At 60.7% G+C, this 13,454-nt stretch overlaps 1 protein-coding gene across 9 annotated transcripts in view; it reads right to left on the bottom strand.

Moving 5' to 3' along the window:
- KCNQ2 (potassium voltage-gated channel subfamily Q member 2) overlaps window positions 1–12,768 on the bottom strand; it is a 48,474-nt gene extending 35,706 nt beyond the window's left edge. For 4 of the 9 annotated variants that reach the window (XM_070801298.1, XM_070801301.1, XM_070801302.1 and 1 more), the window contains exon 1: window positions 12,406–12,767. In XM_070801298.1, the coding sequence (XP_070657399.1) occupies window positions 12,406–12,701 (296 nt within the window). In that variant the 5' untranslated portion in view covers window positions 12,702–12,767. Of the gene's footprint in view, window positions 1–12,405 lie in introns of all 9 variants that reach the window. The other 5 variants (XM_070801303.1, XM_070801306.1, XM_070801304.1 and 2 more) reach the window with 3 other exon arrangements.
- Window positions 12,769–13,454: the final 686 nt, after the last annotated feature.

The following is a 13,454-nucleotide window of genomic DNA, read 5'->3' as shown; positions in this document are numbered from 1 at the left end:
CCGGGCCTGCACCACCCAGAGCACCCAGTCTACCAGCGGCGATGGCGGGGGGTCGGGGTGGGGCTGGCCCCAGCCCTGCAGGATCCAAAGCAGCAGGAGAGACCTCCACCAGATGGCAGGAGGGACTTCCATGGCCTAAGCTCTGAGCAGAGATGGACCCCTCTTTTGAAATAGGTCCTGAGTGCAGGGGTCTGACGACAGAGAGGAGGGGCAGGCAGGAGATGACGGGAGGGACTGAGGGTGCTGGAGGCTTGGGCGTCAGCCAGAGGAGCCCCACAGCCAAGGCTGACAACACCCATTGAGGCAGGGAGCCCACAGCTGTGCCCGCAGGCCCTGGGTGCCCATGTGTGTGGTCTGCCTGCCCCTGTGCTCTGGGGAGGGACAGCCCCCACTTCCAGAAGGAGACCCCACTGCCTCCGGTTCTTCCCTCCTGCCTCCTTCCCCCATCTGACTTCAGGGAATATTTCTCTCCTGGCAAAACATGACTAAGCCTCTGCCACCTCATCCCACGTCACTGTTGGGAGGGCCGTGGTGCAGGCAGGGACGGCCCCCCTAAGGTTGTCCCCGCAACCCAGACTCCCCCCTCTCCAAAGACTGAGTCAAAAGGTAGCTGGGATTACTCGCCTTATTCTACATATTTAATGAGATAGGTGTACATGCTCAGTCATGTCTGACCCTGTGTGACCCCAGAGACTACAGCTTGCCAGGCTCCTCTGTCCATGGGATTCTCCAGGCAAGAATACTGGAGTGGGTTGCCATGCCCTCCTCCAGGGGATCTTCCTGACTCGGGGATCGAACCCACATCTCTTACGTCTCCTGCACTGGCAGGGGCATTCTTTACCACAAGTGCCACCTGGGAAGCCCTTAATGAGATAAACCTCTCATAAGCAGGTGGCAGGATTGGGAGGAAAAATAGTCGTGTTGCTATCACCCATTTGCTCGCCCCCAGGCCCCAGAGCTGGGAGAGGAGAGTGGGAAGGGGTCACTGACATCGAGCCCCACCCCCAGGCTGGAATTCACAGCATGTCTGCTATGCTCCAGGCACCCAACAACTGACAGACGGGAAAAGTGTGTGTCCATTTTACAGATGAGAGCACAGAAGGAGCACAGAGGCTGTGAAGCTGCTCACTGCAGCCATGGGGGCCAAGCCTGAGCTCCCCTTCCACTGGCGGGGTCCCCAGAATAACGTCCATTCTGATAAGACTGTGCCTCCCTGGGGGCCGGGTGACCCAGGAGCCAGGAGAGACCGGGGGAGGGGGAGCCACCAGTGTGAGGTCCCTGGGGAACCTCCCGTTGCCTCGTCCTTCAGGACTGCAGCCGGCGCCGCAGCCTGGAATCTAATTTCACTGCCTAATAAACTGCTCTGCCTCCAGGATCCACTGCCACGTCCAATCTCTGGGAGCGACAGGAAGCCTGGATTCCTGACGGCGGTTCAAGGTGCAAAGCAGATGCAGGGAACCACTCGTCATCCTGCCAGGATCAGAGGGAGCTGGAGGTTCCATGCAGACCTCTTCCCTGGAGCCTGGGCCACCAATGGGGCAGCACCCAGTCTACTGCAGCCCAGCCAGGCCAATCAAGCCTGCTGCCAGGAGAACAGAAGACACTTGGAGACACCACCTGAACCTAAGGCCATGGCAGTGAAGGAGGTGGGCCCTGGGAACCTTGCAAACAGCATGAGCTCAATCAGTGCCTTGGACCTGACAGGCTCTGACCCAGAAATCTCAGACCCTGGGAAGGTTCAGCTTCAGACTCAGCATTCAAGGCCTCTACAAATGACCTTGGCCTCCCTTGTTCTGGCCCCCAACGCCTTCCCCTGCTCCCTGCTGGACCAGAGGTCACTCCACATCCACAGCAACCCCCACATCCAGCCCTCTCTCTCCCAACACCCAGGGCAGGAAGGTGTGCTCGGGGGACCCCTTATGCTCCCACTGGCCAGTACCTCGGATGGCTCTTGTCCTCCAAAGCCTCGGCCACAGGGAGAATCTGGTGAATGTCTGGTCCTACCCTTCCCACGCACCAGTCCCCTGACCACGCACCAGTCAGAAGCCCCAGGTTCCAAGGGACCCCCCAGTACCCCCAAAAGAGTAGACATCTGTGGTGAAGCCCCAGGGGCTCCAGGAGCTACAGGAAGGGCTCTCCCCTGGGGCCAGGCCAGACAGGAGGACCCCTGGGGCCCTGGCAGGAAACCCACTGGCTCAGCACCCACAGAGACCACTTCCCCAGCCCTTCCCATCTCGTCCCCAAGATGGCCGCTGCACGTGGGATCACTCTCCAGTAGTCACCTGTCTGCACCCAGAGCCAGCACTGACAAAGGCTCACCCGAGTGCCCTCCTCCATCCCACGTCAAACAGGTTTGGGGGTATTTTTTGTTTGTGTGTTTATTTTAGCCACACTGCATGCAGGACCTTAGTTCCCTGCCCAGGGGTTGAACCTGTGCCCCTTGCAGTGGAAGCTTGCAATCTTAACCACTGGACGGCCTTGGAATTTCCCCTCCATCCCCCATCAGAGTCCACCCGCAGCCAGCCTGCACACATGGATGGGTCCCCTCGTCATCCCCAGCCTCCTCAGACACAACAGTCCCCACCAGGCTCACAGCCCCCATCAGGGGTCCTCCCTGCCAAGACCCCATCTCAGGCCTGCTCCACCAGACTCTTCCATCTCTCTGTTCCCCATTCCCACTACCCGACACCCTACCAAGACACCTGGAGGAGTGCCCATCTCCTCCCGCCAGCTTCCCTGCTCCAGGGCCTTTGCACGCTCTCCTCTACTGCCCAGCACTCTCTGCTGCATCCCCAGTGCAGGGCTACCCCCGTCCTCATGCCCAGGTGCCATGCTCAGCGTCACCTTCTGCAAGAGGCCCCCACCTCCCTCCAGTTTCTCTCCTGGCGCCCCCAATCATCCTGGTGCTAGCTCTCTTCACCTGCTCTGCTCATCTGTCCCCTCAGTGTGCAGCCAGAACCCGCACACGGAGTGGGCCCACATCCTGACAAAGGGCAAGGTCAGCTCCAGCCCACAGCCTCCATCAGACAAGGCTCGATAGTGCAGACCCGCCAGACAGTTTGGGAGTAAGGAGGCAAGAAGGGGCCACGGACAGAGGCCCAAGGGACCCAGAGGCTTCTGAAGGCAGAGGGTGGGGGTCGTGGGACCAGGAGAGTACGGCACACCCCAGGGAGCCTGGCCACACATGAGTTCACAGGCAGCAAACGCACTCATTAAAAACAGGAAATGTTTGCGTGTGTCCACACAGAGCCATGAACTCAAGTGTTCACAGCAGCTCCAGACACCCCAAACTGAGGGGGACACCCCACAGGTCATCAGCAGATGCACAGTGGGCAACTGGCCCCTCTGCAGTGGAACATGCTCAGCCTTTAAGGGGAGCAAAACACTGACCCAGGTCACAACCTGGATGAACCTTAACACATGACACTCAGTGAAGGAAGCCAGATGCGAAAGTCACACAGTATGTGATCCGCTCCCATGAAATGTCCAGAACAGGAGCTACGGCCCCAGGGGCTGGAGGTGGGGAGACAGACTGGATGGGCTCAGGTGTCTTAGAGGGGGACAAACACGTCCCAAGACCAGAGACAGCTGGTGGCTGCCCCTCACTGTGAACCCAAAAAACGCCCCCAATTGGCCACTTTGGAATGACTAATTGTACATTCTGTGAGTTTCACCTCGATTACAGAAGAAAGACGGGCAGGTTGTCAGGCTCTGAAGAAGCAAGTGAAGCCCCATCCACATGCTTGTGCCCAGGCCAGCCTTCTCACCTGGGTCTCAGCTTCCCTCTGAGAAAGTCTCAGATAGCCCACCCCTCCCCACACACTGCTTCCCACACCCCTGCCAGCAGGGAACCTGACCCATCCTTAGAGGAAAGACACTGCTCTGAGGCCTCTGGGGACAAGAAGGGCCCCAGCCTCCCCTAGAGAAGCCTCAGCATCCACTCGCAGGGAGCAGGCAGCCACTAGCTGGTTGATTTCCTCAGTCGTGGGAGAGGGTCCCCTCCAGGTGTGTGTTCTTCCATGGTTTTCACTGAGTTCTGTCCTCGTAAGGCCTGGACTCCCCCAGGCCCGGCTCACTCTGGGGGCCCCGTCTGGAGGTGTGTCCCCCGGGCCTGCCACACACTCCCCCAACACAGGCACCTTTGGGGAACTGCCCTAATCGGGCGGTCAGCATGGCTGACTCTGGCCCCTACAGGTCCCACAGCCCCGCCACATGGAAGCCTGGGCAGGAGTGGGGTGGGGACGGGTCCCCGAAGGGCACACTGCTGTGGACAGGCTTCTGGGCTCAGAACACAGTGCAGATACCAGCTTTCGGGGGAGAGGGGCTCCCCCAATGAGGGGGTCAGTTTGGACTACACCCCTGGTATCCAACATCCCCTTTGTGAGCACAGGAGCCACTCGGGGCTCAGGGCACCCCAACCACTGTTCTCCTGACTCAGGATCTCTCATAGAGTCACCCCCCACCCACTGCCCCCAGGTTGACGGGACGGCCAGGTTTGCTCCCCCAGACTCTTCCTGAAGACCCTCCAAGCAGCTCTCAGGCTGGTCCTCCCACCACACTCCCACGGCTCCCAGCTCACTGGTCCTTTACAGACACCCCCAGCGTCCTCTCAGCCTGCACTTCACGCCTCCAGCAATGGAGGGCTCACCCTCGGGCAGGACCTCATTTTAACAAGCCCCCTCCTGGGCCCCTCCCCAGGCCAGCACCCAGAGCCACTAAGGGCGCAGGGTAAGGGACTGGGGACAGGGCCACGTTTTGCCCCACTCCGGAGAGATGGGGAGCCTTGATGACAGAGACAAAGTCCAACATTTGCCCAACTGAGGCTTGTCTGACTCCACGGGTAAATCCCCACTGCGCACGGTCAGTGTGGAGGAGGGTGACAGAGTCTGAATCTGATCTCCTTTGAGAAACACAGATGCTCGGAAACAGATCAGGAATGACAAACGCGCCTCCTCGGGTTTTCTGCACCTTCTCCGTCTCCTACAGTGGACGTGTGCAGTATTCAGAATCAGAAAGGATAGAAAGAAAGCACCATAAACAGGTGCTTCTCTAAGAGGCCGCCAGCCCCCTCTCTCAGACCACGCGGTGCTGTCTGCCCACTGCATTGCCTGAAACACTGGGTTTCCATCCAGAAGATATTAATTCAGCTCTCAGCTAATTAAACTGCAGATTGGAGAGAACCATCTTGGAGAACGTTAACCAAGGAGGAAAGAGCACTCTAAGCACAAACAGCTGAATCTGGAGACAGAAGCAAGTGGTCCAGACAAAGGGTGCCCATGCGTCTGCCCCAGGAGCCCCTTCCCCGCGCCAGCCACTCGTGGACAAAGCCCCCGTTCTCCACGGTCCTGCACGGAGTTCACAGGGAGAAACAGCCAAGGGTTCCTGATCAGGACCACGGCCAGCGCCCTGCCCAGCCCTCCAGTCACACAGGACCCAGCCTCCCATCCCGACCCCAACAACCCCCCACCAGAGGCTGAGCTCTAAACACTCCCACTTCTTGTTCCTCCAGTGAAAGTCAGAACCCTGCATCAGACCCTGCCCTCCTACTGGAGGGCCGTCCAGGTACTGCCACTACATCCTACATCAAGGCTCCGTCTCCCCCGTGGATATGGCCCAGCAGGACTGGCAGTCCCTTAGGGCCCTGCTTGCAGGAACAGAAACAGATCAGCAGGTGCTTGCCCAGGCTCCCCCCACTTCTGCACCCCCCATGACCCCACTTCCTTCCCCAAAGCCTGGGATCCCAGGAGAAACTGGCCTTTTCCTCAGACAAACCTTTCAAGTATTTTTTCAAGCGTTAAATGGAAAAGCAAACTCAAGAGTTCTAAGCTCTCTAGTTGGGTCAAGACTGAGGCTCCAAGGAGGGAAGGGGGGCCAGACAGGACCTAGAGGAGGAAGGGGCCTGGGTAGGGGCCGCACGCAGCAGACTGCCAGGAACAGCCTGGGAGCTGAGACCTGCCACGGGATAGCTCAGGACAGTTTCCAACAACTCCTCATAGGACTTTCTGGAGCAAACATGTTCTGCACGGTTACAAAATTATTCCAGGTAATCCAAAAAAAATAAACAACTAATTGTATTCAAGACAGATAGCAGGCAGAGCCTAAGAACACTCAGATCTGGGCACATCCTGAGGGTGAAGGTCAGACTCAGGGATGGAAGCTGGAACACACCCAACCTCCCATTTCAACTGAGTGAAGCCACCATAGCCTCTACAAGGAGCTGCTGGGAAAGGCCTGCGCATCTGGTGTCCCCTTCCTTTGGCCAATCCCAGATGCTGGGCAGTGGGACCAAGACTCTGGGCAGCTGGTGGCCAAGGAGAAGTGAGAGTCCCCTCGCAGGCAGACCTTCCTCAGACCAGGGGTCTCACCATGTCCTTGGACCTGCTAGAGAAGCCGAGGGCCCTGACCATCACCTGCCTGGCTGAGTGCTTGTGGCCCCACTCACCAGTACATGGCCTTGGATCTGTTCATGAGACAGGCTCACCTGGGCTCGCACCCCAGTGTCATGACATCTTACAAACGCCCTGTTCTCCCTCCAAGGGGCATCATCCTGCCTGTTCCCAGGGGAACCCCTTTCCGTGGTAGAACACACACTTCCCACACCCAGGCCTTCACAACTGGGAACTCTGGGGCCCGCCACCCCCACAGGCTCTGACTGGGCTGCAGAGAAAGCCACCCAAACTCAGAGCAAATTGGGGGATGTGGGCTGTGGCTCTGCAGCAACCCCTCAGGAGGATCAAGGGCCCTGGAGACCCAAGCGTCCCCAGCCCGGCTTCCTCCTGCATGAATGGAAAGCTTGGTGCTGCCCAGCTTCAAACAACAGACTTCAGCCTCTAACTCCAGACCATTTGTGTTCAAAACAGCCCCCAGACCACCTACCTCCAACTCTGGCCAAGGCTGTCCTGATTCACGTGAGGAACAGACAGCCTTTAGAAATAGTCATCTCTGTCCCAGACCCCTCCCGCACACACCCACGTCACCGAGAGAGGTCTCGGGGTTCACTGTCACCCCACCAGCTCTCAGGGAAGTGAGAACATTCACTGGGCAATGGCAGCCCGCAAAAGTGGAGGGAGGGGGGCAGCTTTGTCCAACCCTCCCCCACGTGGAAGGCGGAGTCCCCGGGGGACAATGCAGGACTGCAGGCCCCTCTTCTTTCCACCTCAGCTCTCACCAAACTGGAGCAGCCTTTCTGGCCAGGTGGGCTGCAGCCGGGAGGGCACAGGTGAGGCCTGGTTCCCGGGGCTGCAGAGCTGTCAGAAAGCACAGCCGGGCACCTGGGGCAGTGCCACCTGGAGGTGGGCTCCTCCTGGTGGCCTGCATGGCGCTAAGTCACCATACAGCAGCTCATCAGCACATAGCCCACAGGGAAACCTGAAGTCCCCTTTATGGTCTAGGTCCACGGCTACAACCTGTCCACCGCGGTGCTTTTCAAACCAAAACCGTGTGGCTTCCTCACTTGGAGGTACCAGGTGCTAGGACCACTTAGCGATGAAAGGAAGACCTCCCCCAGCACCTGGACAGTGGCAGAACAAGCGAGGTCCTTTAGGGGATGGCCAGTCCCCCTGGACAAACACGCAGCATCAGACCGGGCCCCGGGTCTAATCGTGCGGCCACATTCATAGCGGCCCTGAACCCCTGTCCAGACCAGCCCCTGGCCAATGGGACTGAGAACATGCCAGACTGGGCTAAGGGCTGGGCTGAGGGCGGATGGCCCAGGGTGCTGTCCCAGACGCACCCACCTCCATCTGCCTAGAATTCCTCCTGCGGAGCAACTCATGATGCAGCCAAGACCCCGTGACCGTCACACACGTCGGGCGCTGTGTTGAGTGATTCACAGGAGACAAGCCCAGAGCCATGTCCCCACGTCACAGACACAGACACGCAGGGCCCTGCTCCAGAAGTGGCTGTGGGGGCAGGATCCCTACCAGGCTCGCCTGGAGCCCCCATCCCCACCGCCCACCCGCCTTCACCCACACATGTCCTCTGAACCATCACTGGTTATAACCTCAGGCTGCGCCTAAGAGGGGTATGGGGACGATGAGGTGACATCTGGTACTAATACCTGTGCCCACCCAGGAAAGAGCCTGCATTTATACTCAAGAATGTTTTCAGTGACCCGCCTACCAGCTAACCCCAGCACAGTTTGTAGTAATGAGGTATTGGACACGGACCAACGTCCCTCACACGCTTCACCCCTGGAAGGGCAGCAGCTTCCAGTGACCCTCCCTGGCCCCGCCCCCTGCCCCCCTCTCCGTCCTCCTCACGCGCCCGCCTCGGTATGGAGGCTCAGCCCTCCGCATGGTCTCTTCCACCTCCCCGGCCCTCAGCACCTCCCATGAAAGGCCCAGAGTACCCTCAGTCCCCTGGACCCTGTTCCTTCTCCAGTGGGTTCAGAACCCCACTCCCAAGGGTAGGGGCAGCCTGGTGGGCTCACTAGGAGGGACTCAGAAGGTATTGTGAGCAACAGCCAGAAGCAGAAGCGGCCTCTGCTTAGCCGGAGCGCTGGGATTAACAGAGTCTGAGCATTCATTGACTGACTCAAACAAACAGGGGAAGACATCCCCTTAGACACTCCCTCCACTGCTGAACTCAGTCTATGCTCTCAGAAATGACCCGGTCCCTCTACAGACACTCCAGGGTGAGCCATTTTCAGGTGCGGTTCCCATTCAACGGTCCCCCCCACCCCGCAAGAATCTACGAAAAGACAAGTTGTGAAGTTTGACTTGTACTGATTTCTAACAAAACAGAGGTCTTTCTTTATTCTGATCTGTGAAACTGTCAAGAACAGAGCTTTCAACTGACTGTTACCTTGAAGACAAAGACTGTCTGTGGGGCATCACGGCCCAGTGTAATTAGACACCATGATTAAAAAACATTTCATGGTTGTGGGAGGGAAATCCTACAAGGAAGCCTGAGGTCTCCAGATGGGCGGCCAGAGACAATCAGCCAAGCCCTGGTCTCCCTGGAAACCACAATCCTCCTACCTTCTCACCTTTGGGGAAATTTCCATAAGATTCTCCAACTCTCCAATCAATAGTCACTTCGTCCTCAGGACGGTGGGGGAGTTTGGGAGCTGGAAGGAGCTGAGGACATGGCCATTCAGACTCCAGCCTCCTCTCAAAGCAGAGCCCTGGTCACTCGCCCTGGGCCCACACTCACCCCCAAAGGCAGTCAGGGTGAGGAGAAGAGTGACCAGCCCGTGAGGTCCAGCCTTGCCCACTGAGGACAGACGGATGAGAAGGGGCAGCAGGCAGCCTGCACGTGACCAGATGTGGAGCCAACTGGGTTATCCAAGGCCATGCAGGGGATGAGTATATGGCCCCAAGGTCCCAGACCCCCATCCTGCTGCCCCCAGCCACAGGCCCAAACCGTTGCAGGCCACCAGAGGTCTAGCTGACGCCATCTGAGGATAGAGGAGGCTCGGTGTACCAGCCCAAGAGAAGGCAACTCACAGCAGTGAGCTGGTGAGATAAGCCCTGGCCTCCAGGGGTCAGTCCCTGCCCTGCATTGCCAGCATTTTCCATCTGCCTATTTTAAACACCATTTCATTGGCAACTCCTAGTGGCTTTTGGATGTTGGAAGTTAGCCAATCTGCACCCAAGCTCTGGGCAGAGACCCCTTCTGGTGTGAGTGGGGCAACTCCGGAATTCTACCCCTTGCCTTGGTCTTCCCACCAGTGAAAATGGGGCCACAAAATGAGAAAAACCTGAGACCAGCAGACTGCAGGCCCGCAAGATGTGTGGTTCCTCTCTCCTCCTAACTCAGGCCTCAAGCAGATCCCCCACAACACCAGCCTGCCCGCCCAGGGGAAGGAGTCATGTGGGGAGGGGTCTGACGGCCCAGGGACTGCTCTCCCTCCAGCCCAAGCAAGGAAGAAACCTCGGGGCTGAGCAAGGTGGCCCGCCCTCCACCTGATCTGAGATCCCTCCATACTCAGGGAAGCCTCCTGCCTTCAGAAGTGTTTCTGGGGCCGCTCCCAGGCAGAGGCAGTGATGGCCATAGCCCCGGGCCTAGAGGCACGTTCAAAGAGACGGCCCCTTCTGCAAAGGGTGGGAGAGAGGGAGACGGGGCTTGGCCTGATGCCCACCAAGCCAGGGGGGCCACAAGGCAGCCGCCTCCTTCCCCTCCTCTGATGCTTAGAGGGTCCGGCACACCCCTGCCTTCCAGAAGCCAGGCTTCGGTGGCAAAAGGCAGAGGAAGGTGGCCTAGGAAGGCAGCGCTGCCCACCCCACCACAATGCTCCCTGCCCCCATGGCTCCCCCAGGCCCAGCTCAGGAGGGGCTTGAACTGGCTTAATTAATGAATCAACAAACCAAACTGAGGAGTGTCGGTCCCTGCTGGGGGGTGGGGGGAGGCTGGCAGTGTGCACAGGGGAGACCACACCCTCGGGACCAGAATGAGGGCAGAAAAGGTCTCCTGAGACTGATGGCCTGGGCCCCAAGGATGCGCGGGGCCTAGGGACAGTGGCGAATTCCATGCTCGGGGACTGGGTGATGGTTGATGAACAAGAGAGGACAGAGATGTCGCTGTTCAGGGAGTATCCCGGGGCCAGGTGAGGGGAGGCCCCATACAGTTCACCTCCACAGCGCCTTGGGGGCAGGGGCAGCTGGGCCCCTTTACTGCCCCGGAACCCCCATGTGCTGCAGGCCCACTTGTCCTGACTTAGGGACACTTGAGAAGGAGGCAACAGAGACCCCACTCTGGGAGTGGCTGCCTGGACCCTGGCCCCACACACTATCCCTACAGCTTTGGATGCAGGAAGCACAGACGGCTGACTGCTTCAGGCTGGGCATGGAGGGGCCAATAGAGGGGGCCTGGGAAGCCCTGCCAGCTGGGACCTTAGTGCCAAAGCACAGAAAACCCTCCAGTAGCCCCACTGTAGGTCAAACAGGAGTGGGGGCACCATGGGCTGTGTCCATGGGTCAGAGGTCACCTCAGGCCAGGACCTGCTGGCCAGAGCCGGCCCCCAGGACCCACTTGAGCCCCAGCCCGGCAGGAGAGAAGACAGGGTTCTTCCAAGGGTGAGGAGCACACCTGGGCACATCCGCCCAGGGGGATTACCAGGGTGGAGCGACCTCCTCAGGGTTGGCAGGGCTGATGCGGTGCCAGGGGAACCTCTGGGGACAGTGCCCAGGAGGTCTCCAGGGCCGTGGTGACCCACTCCTCAGCAGCTGGGCACTTCCCTCCCAGGGTCTTCTCCCCCCTCCCACGGAGGGTCCATACAGAGCATACACTCACAGGGCACAGCACGCTCTTGGGGCACACAGCGCCTGTTCTAGGTGGGCCCTCAGTTGGTAGGAGATGGTTTCCCAGAATCCAGCCCTCACTCCCATCCCAAAATGCCTCTTCTCACAAAATGGCCGAGTCCCAGCCCCAGGCTGGCTGGGATGGGAGACAGCGCCTGCAGGCTCAGAAGCCATGCACACCACCAGCATGGGTGCACACACACACACAGGCACAAACGCCACACACATGCAAACACCCATGTGCACACGCTGGCCCCTGGCCACCAGCCCTGCCTCAGGAGCCAGGAGGTCCCTGAACACTGGGCCTGGGGACACCGGCAGCCCTTTCAAGGCCAGGGCGGGTGGCTCCAGGATGGTGGCACCCCTTCTCCTGGGGGTCCGCTCTGCCAAGGAAGGGGTCCAGAGCCCAGAATGTGCACAGGGGCCTCAGGCATACACCTGCCCCTCCTGCTGCTGAGAGGGGTCAGGGCTGCGCTGCGTGGAGGGAGAGTGGGGGTTCAGGACAGCTCAGGGATGGGTGCAGGTGCCACGGACAGGACAGCCAGCTAACTGCCCTGGGCCTAGGGCTGGGGAGGAGAGTAAGATTTGGACCCCTCCCCATTTCAGCAATCCAGGCGCTCAGCCTGGACGAAGACCAAGCGGCTTGGGGGGATGGGGAAGGGTAAGCCAGCCCCTCTCCCATTTCCCTTTCTTTGGAGGAACCCATGTAGAGGGGGCCCCCCAGGAGTCCAGATCCAATGGCAGGACGGGCAGCGCTGCGCTTCCTCCCAGGCCGGCCCTTTGTTCCGTACAGCGACCGTGGGGAGGGGCCTCTGGGGCTGAGGAGGGGAAGCTGGGGCGTTGCAAGGCTCCCCATCCTGCGGGGGAGGGGCTGATGCAACCCAACCAGGCCGCGGGAGGGCGGGCGGGGGAGGGGGACAGACGCCCCCGCCCGGACCTGAACGCGGATCCCAGAACTCCTTTCAACCGTATGTCTCCAAAATCGCTCTCCGACCTCCGTCCCCCACTTGAACCAAGGGACCCCAGGCACACGGTGTGACCGACGCGGGCGCCCGGACACAGACGGAGGCCCTCGTCCCCTGCAGCTGCGCGCCCGCGGGCCACCAGCGGCCGATTGGCCCGGTGCCCCGAGACCCGCGCCCCCGCCCGGGTGGGCACTCACACGTAGGCGTGGTAGATGAACGCCCAGCCGCGCGGCCGCTCCAGCACGTTGTAGAGGAAATTTTGCAGCTTGCGGTAGAAGGCGTTGCGCTTGGGGGGCTTCCCAGCGCCCGCGCCACCCGCACGCGGCTTGCTCAGGATGCTGCCGCGCTTGGGGGCCTCGGAGCCGGCGATGAGCAGCGCGCCGTCCCGGGTGGAGTCGGGCGCGCCGGGGTCCAGCCCCACGAAGCCCACCTTGAGCTTCTTCTCCCCGCTCGGGCCAGGGTACACGCCACCGTTACGCGACTTCTGCACCATGGTGCCGGGCGGCGCCCGGGCGGGCGCGGGTTCAGCGAGGGCGGCGCGCGAGGGGCGGCGCGGGCCCGAGCCCAGGTCCCCGGCCCGGGAGCCGCATGGCCGAGGCGGCGGCGGCGGCGGCGGTGGCGGCGGTTCCGCGCTCCTGCCGGGCCCGGGCCGCGCGCGGGGACGTTGCGGCCACCTAGCTCCGCGCGCGCCTGGGCGCCTGGCCCGAGGCCGCGCCGGCTCCGCCCGCCGCCTCGCCCCGCCCCCCGTTAACTCCTGCGCCGCCGGGAAGGGAGGGGAGGGGAGGGGAGGGGAGGAGGGGGGAAAGAGATGAGGGAGGACCGGACTGGGCCACTGAGCCCAGCCCTTCCCGCTCCTGCGGCCACGTGTGCCCTGGTGAGGGAATCCGGACCCCTGGTCCCCTCTGGGTGGGCGGAACCAGGCAATCACACCGCCTGACCAGAGCCCCCAGCTCTCCCTGGCCCCAGCTGAATTCTAACCAGCTGACCTGGACTGGACACCTTGGAGCCGGGGAGACAGGAGCTCTTGCCAGGCTCTCTGTTATAAAGCCCAGTCCCCAAGGACCTTGTGCTCCTGGCCTCTAGATGGACCAGGCATTTGGACGGATGCTCTAGACCCCAGGGCCCTGGGTGAGCAGGGAGGCATCTAGGACTTCCTTAGAGGTGGCCTAAACTGGGCCTTGGAGAGCAGATCCAGGAAGGCACACAGCATGGGAAAGGCTGGGTTTGCAGAGACCTCGGGGCAGGA

Source organism: Bos indicus, chromosome 13 (genome assembly GCF_029378745.1).
Source record: "Bos indicus isolate NIAB-ARS_2022 breed Sahiwal x Tharparkar chromosome 13, NIAB-ARS_B.indTharparkar_mat_pri_1.0, whole genome shotgun sequence".
NCBI classification, from domain to species: domain Eukaryota; kingdom Metazoa; phylum Chordata; class Mammalia; order Artiodactyla; family Bovidae; genus Bos; species Bos indicus.
Note: the sequence above shows the minus strand (reverse complement) of the source record. Positions and strands in the feature narration are given on the sequence as shown.